The following is a 13,713-nucleotide window of genomic DNA, read 5'->3' on the forward strand; positions in this document are numbered from 1 at the left end:
ATTTATAGAATTGATAAGAATTTTATAGCAAATATTCATTCATTAGTTAGCAAGGGCACATAGTTTGTTTGACCCACCATCATGCCCCCCAAGTTGAACAAAAAATGGATGTTGGGACATCATCGGACACTGACACTGATGCATACTAGATTTCCTTTCATTATTTATTTTGATTAGGAAAGGACACTAATTTAGGATTAAATCATCACCACCTAAACCATTTTAGAGCTATTTGCATATTTTCCATATGTTGATAATTTGACTGTTGTGCTTATTACAAATTCATGAATGACTAATTTGCAACTGTTTCAGGATATGAAAGAGCTGATTGCTATAAAATTAGTTGTAACGTAAATTGTATGATTTTTCCATCTCTTCATCAAAAGGATGTGTACAAACCAGTAAAAGTTTTCATTCTGTAAACAGAGGTGCTAAATTTTTTGTTTGGGTTTTCAATTTCACAAGTGAATTTTACATTAGGGTGTTGAAAATTTAAGTTGTTGAGGAATGTGTTCTTGGTTATGAAAGAGTTAGAAAGTATCATCTACCTACCTTTTGTAGAATGCGGGTGTAACATCAGAAGGACACTTGTTCAGCCACGTGTGGTCATGGTGACAAAGAAAGATATTAGCTAGTGAGGGTCCTAGTTTTGAACCCATTGCAACACCATCTATATGGTCATATAATTAACCATTAAAGACAAAGTGATTTTATTTTAAAGCAAGGTTTAGTAGTTGTGCAAATTGCTATTTGTTTAATCCAGTCCTCAGGCTATTGTTATTGGGAAATAGTTTGTTAAGACAGACATGTCTCATTTCTTCTAAAGGAATGTTATTAAAAAGAGATTCAATGTAAAAGCTTGCCATAATATATTGGTTAACACCTGGAAATTGAGAAATTTCATGCGTGAAAGAAATCTTTAATGACATAAGCATTAGTATTAGGGGGTTTAAGATAGGAACTAGGAATTTAGCAAGTTTGTAGGTGTAGGTGTAATTTCAAAATGTTCACTAAAGATGTTTACAATTGTTGCCCTGGCTCTACTATTTGTTTTCCACCAAATGCATCAGTTTCTTATACACCTGCAGCATTCATAACATTCAAAGCATTTCATAATCTTGCTTTTGCAAGTCAACTTTGAAACTGATGCTTCTGATACGATTATTAACCTCTTCTCACAGTTACAGCTATTCTCTATTTGAGTACCCTCTAGTGCCCAAATTTTTACTTGCCACTAGCCTTAAAAGTCCCACCTAATTCCATGTATATACCACATGGTTCAGCTGCTTTTAAGCATGCAAATTAGGATGCAAAAGTCCTTCATCAATAGGAGTAGGACAAACCTTCCTTTCACAATTGACTTCATCTATGCAGTTGAACCCTTTCTTCACTGTGCAGGCACATTCTCAGCCTGTTGAAGTGCCTAGACATAAGTCACCCATTATTTAGACATGATATTACAGGTATGTTGTGTTTTGTCTTTGTCACACTTGTCACTTGATCCCTCCTCTTCCTTATTGACTGCAGCACCTAGTTTTGAGTTTTGTTTTCCCCCACTTTGCCTGTCTCTTTTGGAAACTTGGGTATAACAGGAGGCTCATATCCATCTTGGCCATGACCACATACATTCCTTGCAGTGAGTACTACAAGATCAATGGCACCTTATGGATTTACTGATATCCCTTCCTGCTTTCCTTTAGTCTAACTTCTTTTGGTTAGACAGGGACAACACAACAGTGGGGATACCTATTCCTTCTTCCCATCCAGATATCCATGTCTTCAGATAGATGCCTCATTGTGAGGATGGGGTGTATGCTGCAATACACAGGAGATCTCAGACCATTTGTCTCAAAAGGAGTTAGGCCTTCACATCAACCTTTTTGGAACTCCTTGCTGTTCATCGGGTGATGATTCATTTTCTATTATCTCCATGGAGCATGACTGTTATGATTCATTTTGACAACTCAACGGTTGCCTTTTACATCACCAGACAAGTGGGCAATTGATCCCAGTTCTTATGTTTCCACACTAGATTTCCTCTTATGGGCTCATAGCCATCAAATTTGTTTGATGGTTTGTCAGATACCTGGTGCCCTCAATCTTGTTGCAGATTGTCTGTCCTGTTCAGACAAGATCTTACCTATGGAGCATTCTCTTGACCCCCAGGTATTCTGATGGTTATGTACTCAGTAGGATACTTCCAAACTGGAATCATTTGCCACTCATTTGAATGCCAAGCTTCCTCTCTTTTGGTCCTCAGTTCCACATACCTTTGCATTGGCCGTGGATGTGTTTAGCCAGGATTGGAAGGACCTTTTCCTTTATGCATATACCCCCCATCCATCTTCTACCTCAAGTAATGTCTCTCATCTGGTCCACTCTGTGTCGAGTTGTTCTTGTCATTCCTTTCTGGCTGGCTCAACCATAATTTCCATCCATGCCCTTTCTCTAAGAACAATCTCCATTACCTTTCTTCAGCAACCTCATTCAGAGGTGCTTCATTCCTCTGTTCCCACACTCTGGCTTTATGCGTGGCTTTTTGTAAGCTCCCTCACCTTTGCGTTGCACTACTTGTACCTTCTGCTGGTCTTCCATCTGTAGCCCACAGTGAAAATATATTTCAGATAGATACTTACCTCTACTTTCACTTCCCACCCATCCTCCCACATCTGGTGTTGTTTTTCATGCCTAATTTTGAAGTGAAGATTTGGTTCAACTGTGTTAGAATAACTGATAGCCAGAAACAAATTTTCAGCAAAAAATCACTTCCACTGATCATAGAGAAGTCATTTAAGTACTTCTTCTACATAATCAGCCTGCAAAATTAAGTTGTATACTGATAACTTAGCAGTAGATACAACAAAATCAGATATTTAACTGGCATGCTCTGATTAAGTCACAGATCACTTGTTAATAGCTATTTGTTGTAACCATATAAATCAACAAAACAATGTAATATAACATTATGTATTGCAGGGAGTTGGAACTTTATCATAATAACTATTTATTTTTAAAACAAGCACCACATTCCACCACCCCACCCTTTCAACCTACCATATACCACTTTGGGTGCATTTGCACTTCTGTTAACTTTTAAGCTATATTAGTCAGCTTTGACATACAGTATTTTCATCTTTATTATAACCCTATATAACCACAAATCTGTATCATTACAACCCTACATGTTTTTCCTTATGAGTGTTTTGATTACTGTTTGTACTTACATATACCATCTCAGGTGCATTTGCATTCCATCTAGTTTTAAATCTGTTACATGACTTTTTCCATGAAAAGTGCAGGAAGATATATTCTCCATTTTAAAAATAATCCAGAGTTCCATCCTGAAAATTTTCAGGAAATTCTGAGATCATTTATAGTAGGAGCAGTTTGAAAGACTGTTTAAGTCGATGAGAAACTTAAGTTGTCATCATTTAGTAGGTAGTCAAGTACAGATTTCAAACACTGATATTTTTACTCATCTTGCTCTAAGGTTACAAGTATGGTGCATAGAGCCATTTATTATCCAAGGGTTGATAGAAGAAAATATTCTTACATGGTAGAAAGTAGTGGATCAGAAATCAAAAATATGTTAATCAAGTTGAAGAACAGTTGGAAGGAATAAGATGGCAGTAAAAAGATGGTCAAGCTGCTGTTGATACAGCTTCAGTTCTACAACTTCTGCAATAAAGTGTTTTGAGAAGATGTTTGTTTGGTATGGAGAGGCTCTTATTTGTAATCTACTTAAATGTATAGCCAGTTCAACATATTGATTTAAGGCTGGGGTGTAAATCACCTCGGGTATTATTAGTAAGGAAATTGATTTGGCATACATAGATGTAATTCCTATTTTTCAGTGCCATTTTTTTACCTAAATGTCAAGAACATTTATATATTTTGAAAATTATTCAGAATCGTTTTTAAAATAGAGCCAATTCACAAAATTTTACTGTTGGTTTTTATATAGATAAGCATGTTTAAAGGACACAGGGTTAACTTTTTGATAAACTAATGAAAGGGATTATTTTAAATATTTTACCTTTCATACTATAACTGTGATTTATTTACAATTAATTATCTTACAGGCAACAGATCAGCAGCAGATGGAACAACGTACTGAAGTTGGATTGGTCAAAGGTCATGCATATGGTATTACTGCTGTGAAGAAAGTTTACATTGGAAATACTGGATTGATTTCATTCTTCACAGGACGAGAAAAAATATACATGGTTAGACTTCGTAATCCATGGGGAGGAAAGGAGTGGGAAGGCTCATTTAGTGATGGGTATGTAAGAGCTTGTAGCAGTAATTAAAGTGTTATATCCTGAGCAAATGTAAAATAGAAAAAGCATTAAAAATCAACTTCAAACTTACTGGTCAAACTGAAAATAAATACTTAATGCATCTACAAAACACTAAAACTGACTTTAAAAAATATATAGTGTAATAATGTTTTCTGGTATGTTATTTGATTCAATATTAATAAAAACTACTATAAGATTAGCTTCAAAATAAATAAAAAAATTACAGTGAGATTACAATCTGCATACAGTATCTTGCATGAACAAAAAGCATCTAATTTAAATGTTGTGTTTCATCTGACAAATTGTTCATATAAGTTACTTTCTTCCAGTCATTAATAAAGACACATTCCCTTTATTTGGAAATACCATTTTGGGACTGGCACACATGGTTGGTTTATTTGACCACATCCGTATCTCTGAATTTATATATAATAATATTTACTGTAATTCTGAATTTACTACAATTACAAAAATTGACTATGTATGCCCACCAACAAGAAATAACTGTAATAAGCATTTGGAGAGGAGAAAATGCTCTTTCTATAACTTATAATCATGTACATCAGATAAGGACACATGATTTAATAATTGCTTTGAAAGCTATGGAAACATAGAAGATGCTTCTCTGGTGGGTTTAACAATTTTATTAATATATTAGCAAATTGATAAGAGATTTGAAATTTTATCATAAGTATGGTAGTATTTATTGTAAAAATGAGCCAGGTGTGTAATACAAATTAAAATCTCAAACACACTGCAAACAGCATGTAAGCAAAACTTTATAAGCATTTTATACACACAATTGAGTAGTAAACAAGCTACCAAGGCACTTGAGAAAGTCAGTAGAGTAAAATAAAAAAAATTGACAAAATTAGAAATATGTCAGTCTGACTATTTGACTGACTGACTAACAATGTTGGAAAGGCATAGTTCTCTCCTGCTTTCATCTTATGCAAATCTAAATACAAATGATTAAATTAGGCTACCTTGGCTAAAAGCATTTTTCTTAGTTTTATTTATAACCTTGGTAATAACAATAACCATTTTGCAGCACTACTAACAAGCTAACAATACACTAGTAGCCATATTCTATGGTTACAAGCATGCTATATGAGTTGCCAGTAACAACCCACCCTCATATCATGTGCAGATGCACAGTTGCTTATGCACACATGCTAGGCGATCAGCTTGCAGCTGTATTAAGTGGAAAAAAATATGTGGACTACATAGATTCTCTAGATCTAGATTCTAACTATGATCTAACCTTTGAAGGCAAAGTTTTCAGTTCTATACATCTGACTCAAGAGTTCTATGTTGGACAAAGCAATTCTATCTTAGCAGTCAGTGCCTGAGACATGAGTTTCCTACATGAGGACAAACCCTATCGTTGTTGAAGTCTGACACAGCTTTGTTCAAGCACTCTGGACTGAAAACAAGAATGATAAGTTTTATAATTTATGTTAGCATTGTTTCCAAACTAAGTGTGACCTATTGACATCTAAGGTTGTACATGAAACAGTGATATTTTTAAAATATGCCTTTCAAGGAAACAAAATGACAAAAAAAGAGAAAATGTTATGTTGATAACCTTGAAAAGTCTTTGTCCCAGGAAGAGAGCATAACTGCAAGAATAGAGATAAGGTTAGAAACAGTTATGTTGAATGTGCAAAACAAGCCTTAGCCATTAATCCAGCCAAAGGTCTAGAGCCCAGTCACTCTCGATATTTAGTACCAAAAAAAAAAACTATGAAACAAGTGTAAAAAATTTTTAAATAATAAAATGAGGAAGTAGGAATGGGAGCACCAAAAAAGTAAGGAAACAAGGTAGGAATGAGTGAGATAACATACAACACTTGATGGTTTTTGACATGGTACAACTTCAAAGTGGGTATGACAATTATTCCACCCATTTCTACTTCATATTTTACTTTGAACTTTGATCCAATTATAGACTTCAATTGAGTTTTATCAGTGGCTAATCCTTTCCAAATACCCAACAAATTTAAAAATATCAAAAATCAGGGGTTTTGATACAATTTTTTGGCCCTACCTATACCAATCAGATAGCTATATTATGTCTCCCATAAGCAAAGTATGACTATTAGAGCTTCCTACCTCACATCTGACATCAAATCACACCCCCTTTATGTGGTCATGCATTTTGTTAGGGTCACGTAATTTGATTACATACGTGTATCTGTACTTGATTACTGAAACAAAGTTTACAGCAGAGAAATTTACCTATATACACCTTTCATTTAGTATGAAGAATTACCAAGTTACAAAAAACAAATGAAGTAGGAATAAGCAGAACTATAGCCACACCCACTTTGAGGTTTCATTATGTCAAAAACCATCAAGTGTTGTACTGTTATCCTACCCATTCCTAACTTGTTTCCTTACATTTTGGTACTCTCATTCCTACTTCTCAAATTTTTTATTTAAAAACTTTTTATACTTGTATTATTGTTTGTCGTTATGTACAGTTTGTGTTTCTAATTGGTTTCACACTATATAACTCATTTTAGGAAAAATATAAAATCCATAGGGAAGAATTCAGAGCCCCAGGTGCATTACTTAATACAGATAACTGAAGACTGAGAATTTGTTAATATTTCCATTTGAAATTAAAAACTAAATCTTAGATAATATAAACATTTGAATTATAAAATATTTATTGATGCCAAGTTTAATGACATAAATTGACAATAAAATTGTTGAATTAAATTGTGAATGTAACTTTTTAAATGGTTATGACATGCACATTTTGACATGCAAGTAGGGTGAACTGCCTTTCGAATAGGAAAAATCACATCTAGAAAAATGGCACACGATAAAAGAAATCTCTCAATATTGCAGCAATATTTTTAATTAACCATCTGTTCACTGGATTGGTCCAATTGATTGACCCCATCCCATATCTGTAAAACTATTCATAATAATGTTTACTATAATTTTGAATTCACTATGCTTGTCTTCACAAAATTTGACAAGTTTTTAATAAACATTACAAGTCTGGTACACAAAGAAATCAGATTTCTTTAACATTGTATTTTTAATAAAAGATTTGTCTGTGAAATTCTAAAGGATTTATCGAGTCGGTTTGAGTGAAAGGTGATTTTTATATTCAAAATAAAAATACTTATTTCATCTTACAGTTTTCATACTTCATTTGCATAACCTCTAGAACTTCCTTAATGATTATCAAAAGTTTTATTTTCATCTGTTTCCTTTAAATTATATAATCTGTACTCACTGGAGCAGTAATTTTTACATCAAAAGCAATAAATCAAAGCTGGAGTTTCCCATGAAGTTAACATGAACACCACATGTTCACTGAGTGAATGTTTCAGAGTGCTCAAACTTGTGAAATTGTAGATGTTTTATTTTTCTGTTAGCTAAGCTGAGAATACTTTCTAGAAAAATAGATAAGACCATAAAAAAAAGATTCATAATTCAAAAAAATTATTATTTAGATGTTTTGTTGATTTGTTAAGTCATGCAAGTGTAGTGATGATAACCAGAATGACAAGATTGGTAAAATATCTTATCTTGATCAGTCATTGTTATGCATTGGAAAAGAGAAAAATGAAAATTAATAATCAAATTAAAATGAAATACATTCGTAATTTAGCAAGCTAATTATCAGTGATTGATAAAAAAAAAACTTTATAGTTTCTCTTTAAAATTGTTTTAAAGATAATATGACTATTGTTGAATCATATTTGAAGTTTTATCACAGAAGACAAATTGTAAATTAAAAACATTAGGCCATAGTTTGTTAGAAAAACTTGCATATATTACCAAACACCTTTAATATAAGTGATAACCTGTAAATAATTGTGTGAACAGTGCAGTTAAGTCTAAAAACAATATAAAGTAGGATTTGTTTTGATAAGAAATGCAGTTAGATTGTGACATCATAAAATGGTAGATTACTGATAAAAGTATTTCTTTATTGGTCAGTGTTAAACAGTTAAATAAAAAATTCTTTGATATTATTGGTTGATAAATTCGTTTTCATCTTTTCTCACATGCATCAAACAAGTGTCAAGTTGATTGATCTTTAAGAATAGTCATTGTGAATTATGATTAGTCATAAGTGAATTATTTATTTTTTTGGTATTACTATGGCACCAGCAGTCTGTCATCTTATTCTACTGTATAAATAATATAAAGATGTCTAATTTTAAATAAATATTTACAAATAAAATTATTTAAACAAATATTATCTACATTTTTTCATACAACTTGATTATAAAATTCCATATTTGAGTATTCTTTTGTCTTGCTTTCAGGTTATATTTCTTTTTGCTTTTCATTCTTTCATGCTTTCCCAGTATAACTGACTGTAAGTACAAAGAACTTTTATATGCTCATTTTCGCTTGGTGCATGGAATTTTACATTCTATTCGGCTGTTCTTTTGTTCTTCCCTTTCTTGGTTTCAATGTATGCTAGGTGGTGCTATAGTTCCTGCAAACTGACAAAACTATTTTCTAGTTCACCAGAGTGGGCCAAGATTTCATCCAGTGAAAGAGAAAGAATAGGGCTGACATTTGAGGATGATGGAGAGTTTTGGTGAGTTTTAGTTTTTTTATATTTGAAGAAATGTTAATGTTTGACCTATTTTTTCAAACTTATTAATTTGAGATATTATAAGAAGGGAATTTAACATTATTTCATCAGCATTTCTTTCATACAAAGATAAAAGTTACATTATGAAAGAAGTGATAAAAATATACAAGGGTAATAAGTTTGTTATGAGTGTAGGAAGGGCAATACATTATTAAAAGATATAATTAAATCTATTTTGATTAGATGCATTGTAACAAACAAATGTTTAATGCAATATTTCAGGATGCCGTTTGAAGATTTTTGCCGTCACTTCACAGATATGTCCATTTGCCACATGGTAAATACTTCATGGTTTAGTTTCAGTAAAAGTTGGCGAGAAGCAACATTTCAAGGTCAGTGGACCACTGGACCTAAAGGAACAGTTACAGATCGAGCAGGAGGCTGTTTAAACCATAGAGATACTTTTCTTCGCAATCCTCAGGTAGTTGTTAAATATAAATAAGACTACATATATTAAAAAAAAAAAATTCTAGACTTTTAATCTCTTTGGTTTTGTTCGGGCATCAATAAAAAATTTCTGACACTTGTCAGAAAAGTGTCTATACTGATTGATACTTTGGTTAAATTATTCAGCTAGAATCTCTAGTTGTTTTTTTTTACATATTGTTTCATATTTTAATCTACAAAATGATTTCCTTCTTTATTTTACAGGAATGATGATCCAATTTTTGTATATCATAGTAATATCTGTGTTAATATAAATCTACATTTAAAGTTAATTTCTCATTTTAGATAGTTACTGGCTTAGTTTTTATACACCTGTCAAATGAAACCAGTGAAACGATATGACAGACAATAGTAATTGAGGTAAATCATAATAAGTTATAGTAATAAAAATATACATGAAAATTTATTGAACTCACTCTAAACTTAAATAGCCTGCATATTACTGCTAATTCACTTTCTTCAAATATGATAAGTAAGTATCTAACACTCATAGTTTTTTAAATTAACTTGCATACAATTTTGTGTTATAGATTGTTATTACTAGTACAATGTTATGAATATATATATATATATATTATTCCCAAATCATTAAGAATTGTACAGTTTTTCTCTTTTCAGTTAGTATTCCTACTTTTCATGCAAATGGTAAAGAAATTTTATAAATCTTTGAAAATTGGCTAATGTTGAAATAGTAAACCATTTTATATGCACACAATGCCTCATCACTAATCATTTTTTTATATTTTCAGGCTACTATGAGTTTTGAAAGTTTGATTTTGAAATATTTCTATTTGATATTGTCACATTTCTTCTTCACAGTTGAACTTGAAAGAAAATGTTTTTTTCAAACTGAATTTTACTCAAGATTTACCAAATGCTTTATTAATAGAATATTTTCCTAACATTAAAAATGATACAAAATATACAAATGTGAAATATGTTATTTCCTATTGACGATTACCAATATTTGTCAAATTTTACAATTCAGAAGCTTTTCCATCTCTCTCTGAAGTACTTGTTGTATGTGCTAGGTAAGATTGATGTCCAAAAATTTGCTGTACCATCTTGCTGTTCCTCTTTTCTCCATGGCTTCACATTTTTCTGCTGTGATGTTGTAGCTGGTGCCACATCTTTTTAGTTGTGTTGAGGTTAGGGGATTTTAGTGGAGGTACTCACTAGTTGATTAACTTCTCCTGAAAATATATTTTAGTGTAATTTCAGTTATGTTATCCTGCATTAGTCTGTATTCATACAGAAGGGTTTCTTATGCAAAATGGATTGCACCTCTTGCAAGATTCTCATGTAAATTTGTGATTTTATTGCTTCTGAAAATATGCCATTATAATAAGAGTTTTGCCTCCTCTCAAAGTGCCTGCTCAACATTGTAGCTTTATAGGATGTGTAACAATACTTTAGGTCTTGGTGGCTCATACCACTTCCTAAATACAATATTGACGTATCTTTCCAGAATAATGGAACATTCATCTGTAAAAATGATGTTATCAGAGTTTCTTTTCACACGAGTTTTCACAAAATCTAAGTGTTTTCTCATGGTTAACTTCTTTTACAAGTTGCTGATACTTTACACTGCTACTTAGCCATCTAAACTTGCATCTTGTATTTCTTACTTACATGAATTTCATACATTTGGAGAAGTTTTGTGTAATTTTGGTGCTGTTGTTTCATCATTTTTCTCCAATGTCAGTTTACTTCAGAAATATATTCTGGTAACACCACATCTATTTTCACCTTTGAACATTGATTTTTACAATGATAAAATAAAAATTATCATGTTATATTTACTTCTATTATTGTATTATTTAAGAAACTGTCACTTCAGTAACTAACATGAAGCCTAATTGAATGCTTTAAGATGTGTAGTATTGTGTTCATTTCTGTTCCTTCTACCTAATCAAGTTAGTTGTGTTTCTTGTTCAGTTAAGTGTATGCTGGTCTAAGTGAACAAAATTGATGGCATTTTAGAAGGATGACTCATTTGTATTGTATCGCTTGTGTGAATTGTTGAAAGCATAAACATCTAGGTTAAAGTTGGGATTAAAAAGATAACAAAAAAAAACAATGTAGAGGCTTGAAGGTACAAATATTTAATTGTAAAATAAAATGATTAATTATGTAATATTTCCAACATATGAGAAATATGCCAACATTTTTCATGGCTTTCATAATTTAGAAAGATTAAATATATGATTTTATCATTTATATAAACAACAGAAAACAAAGTTTGCAACTTGTGTAAGATACATTCTTTGCATATTATTTACTTACACAAATTCAATTTAAGAAACTGTCACTTCAATAACTAACGGTGCCTTATTGAATGTTTTAAGATATGTAATATTATGTTGTCAAGTGCAATTATTATGGAACTTTATTTCTTAATGAATGTTTAAACTTGACATCACAAGGTGGTACAGTATGTGCATTTTGCATTGTATTTCTGTTACCATCTTTCAGTATCTAAAAAGAAACCCACTAACCTGAATGATTTTAAAAATTGTCTTTCTTTCCTTAGAGGTAAATGGTGAATGACCACTGTGTGTAAGCATGCCCATCAGTATGTGGTATTTGTACTGGAAGTGAGACTTCACGTTTCAATAATTATGACCTAAATGGTGAAATAGCATTGTATGTATGTATGTGATGTGTAAGTGATTGAACACAAGAAGAAAGAATAGTTTTAAAATAAAAAGGAATTATAAGATGTGTATTTGCACAAAAAGTAATTTCCAGAACAGTTTTTTCAACAAAATCACTTAATGACACAGGAAGAGTGAAATGTTAAGAAAATATATTCTGTAATAATAATAATACATGTAAGTAAGAATGTACAAAATACCATACACACATGAAAGGAATTTTAATTAAATAATAGAAGTTAAAATGTTATTAATGTAATAATAGAGGAAATCATTTCAAATCAGCATTTTCTGAGATTTTAAAGAGAGACTTTGAGTTAAAGGATGTGTTTTGAGTTTGAAAAAAGCTTGGTTTTGTTATGCAGTAGTAATTTTCCATGTTGGCCAGAGAAAGTAGTAGTGGTTTTTATAAACTTGTATGTTGGAAATCAAAGCTTGTTTCAAGGAGAACAGGCAATCTGTGGCACTGTATAATTGACTTTTGGGTGAACAAGGATATATCTAAGACTTTTTGTTTTTTCAGAAGGAAACAACAGGGATATTGCAGAAGATTTGCTATGCACATTCACTGAGCCATAGATTTTATTTTCTTTTTCAAGGGCTTATGAAGCATTTTTGGGTTTTGGATGATAACCAGAGAATCTATGTTACATTGCTTGGAATATTCATAACCAGTTTGCCATGTACAGTCATGATATGAATATTAAGGCTGTTTAGGGTTATACAGAAATGAAGCAACTTGGTTGAAGTGTGGGAAGTAGTACAGGACATTTGTAACAATATTTCACAATTATACATTGATAAACTTATGATACAATAACAGTGAGGTGTACCACACTGTTTAAAGCAAATGATAAATGCTATTGCATTGTATAACCTATAAACTTTTTATAATTTTTGTAATAATATATTTTACTAATGATAATTTGACCACTTTAATTACAATTACACATTTTCATAAAATGGGCATCTGATTCAGAATGACTTCTAATAGCCTGAAGCTACAGAAAAGTATTTAATGCAACAAAAATGCATACACATCAAAGAAGCTTTGTTTAATTGACCCTGCTATTTAATTCTCAATGTGAAGTTGATCTGTCAGTTTCACTGTAAACATGATGCTAGCGTTAGTGATGACAAAATATGTTATATTTATCATGGTATGCTGGTATACAATGCATTTTCTACCTTCTGTATTCTCATGGTTGAGTTGAAAGCATAACTAGTAGGGTCAAGCAATCATGGAAAAGAAATGTAAATAATAGTAATAATAGGTCTTGTGTTTTTCTAATGAGGAAGCTAAATAACATAGTGTTAGTTTAGTATTATCATTGATATAAATGTAGGTCTGCAGAGAATTCAAAATATATATATAGGCCTACAATTATGAAACTCAACATTTTGTTTGGAACTTTAGGACTGTTATGAGAAACATCTTGAACTTGTTGGACTTGCATAGTTTAACTGAGAAAAATTAATTCAATCCTTTAAAACATTCTTCAACAGGGCTAAAAATTCAAATATTGTTTTGCATGACTACTGAAATGATAATTTTGTTTGTTACAGTTTATTAGTCTACACCTTTATTAGAATGATCTGATGATGATTTTTGTTAAGTATATCTAACAAAGTAAGTATTAATAATGGCTGGAGACGGCTTAAATGGGTAATG

At 31.5% G+C, this 13,713-nt stretch overlaps 1 protein-coding gene across 3 annotated transcripts in view; it reads left to right on the forward strand.

Moving 5' to 3' along the window:
* The window catches only part of LOC106472282 (calpain-5-like), a 52,989-nt gene that overhangs the window by 25,421 nt on the left and 13,855 nt on the right, over positions 1-13,713 (forward strand). For all 3 annotated transcript variants that reach the window (XM_013932912.2, XM_013932913.2, XM_022400879.1), the window contains 3 exons: positions 4,083-4,282; positions 8,803-8,880; positions 9,160-9,358. In XM_013932912.2, the coding sequence (XP_013788366.1) occupies positions 4,083-4,282; positions 8,803-8,880; positions 9,160-9,358 (477 nt within the window). The remainder of the gene's footprint in view (positions 1-4,082; positions 4,283-8,802; positions 8,881-9,159; positions 9,359-13,713) is intronic.

Source organism: Limulus polyphemus, unplaced genomic scaffold (genome assembly GCF_000517525.1).
Source record: "Limulus polyphemus unplaced genomic scaffold, Limulus_polyphemus-2.1.2 Scaffold5215, whole genome shotgun sequence".
NCBI lineage: Eukaryota > Metazoa > Arthropoda > Merostomata > Xiphosura > Limulidae > Limulus > Limulus polyphemus.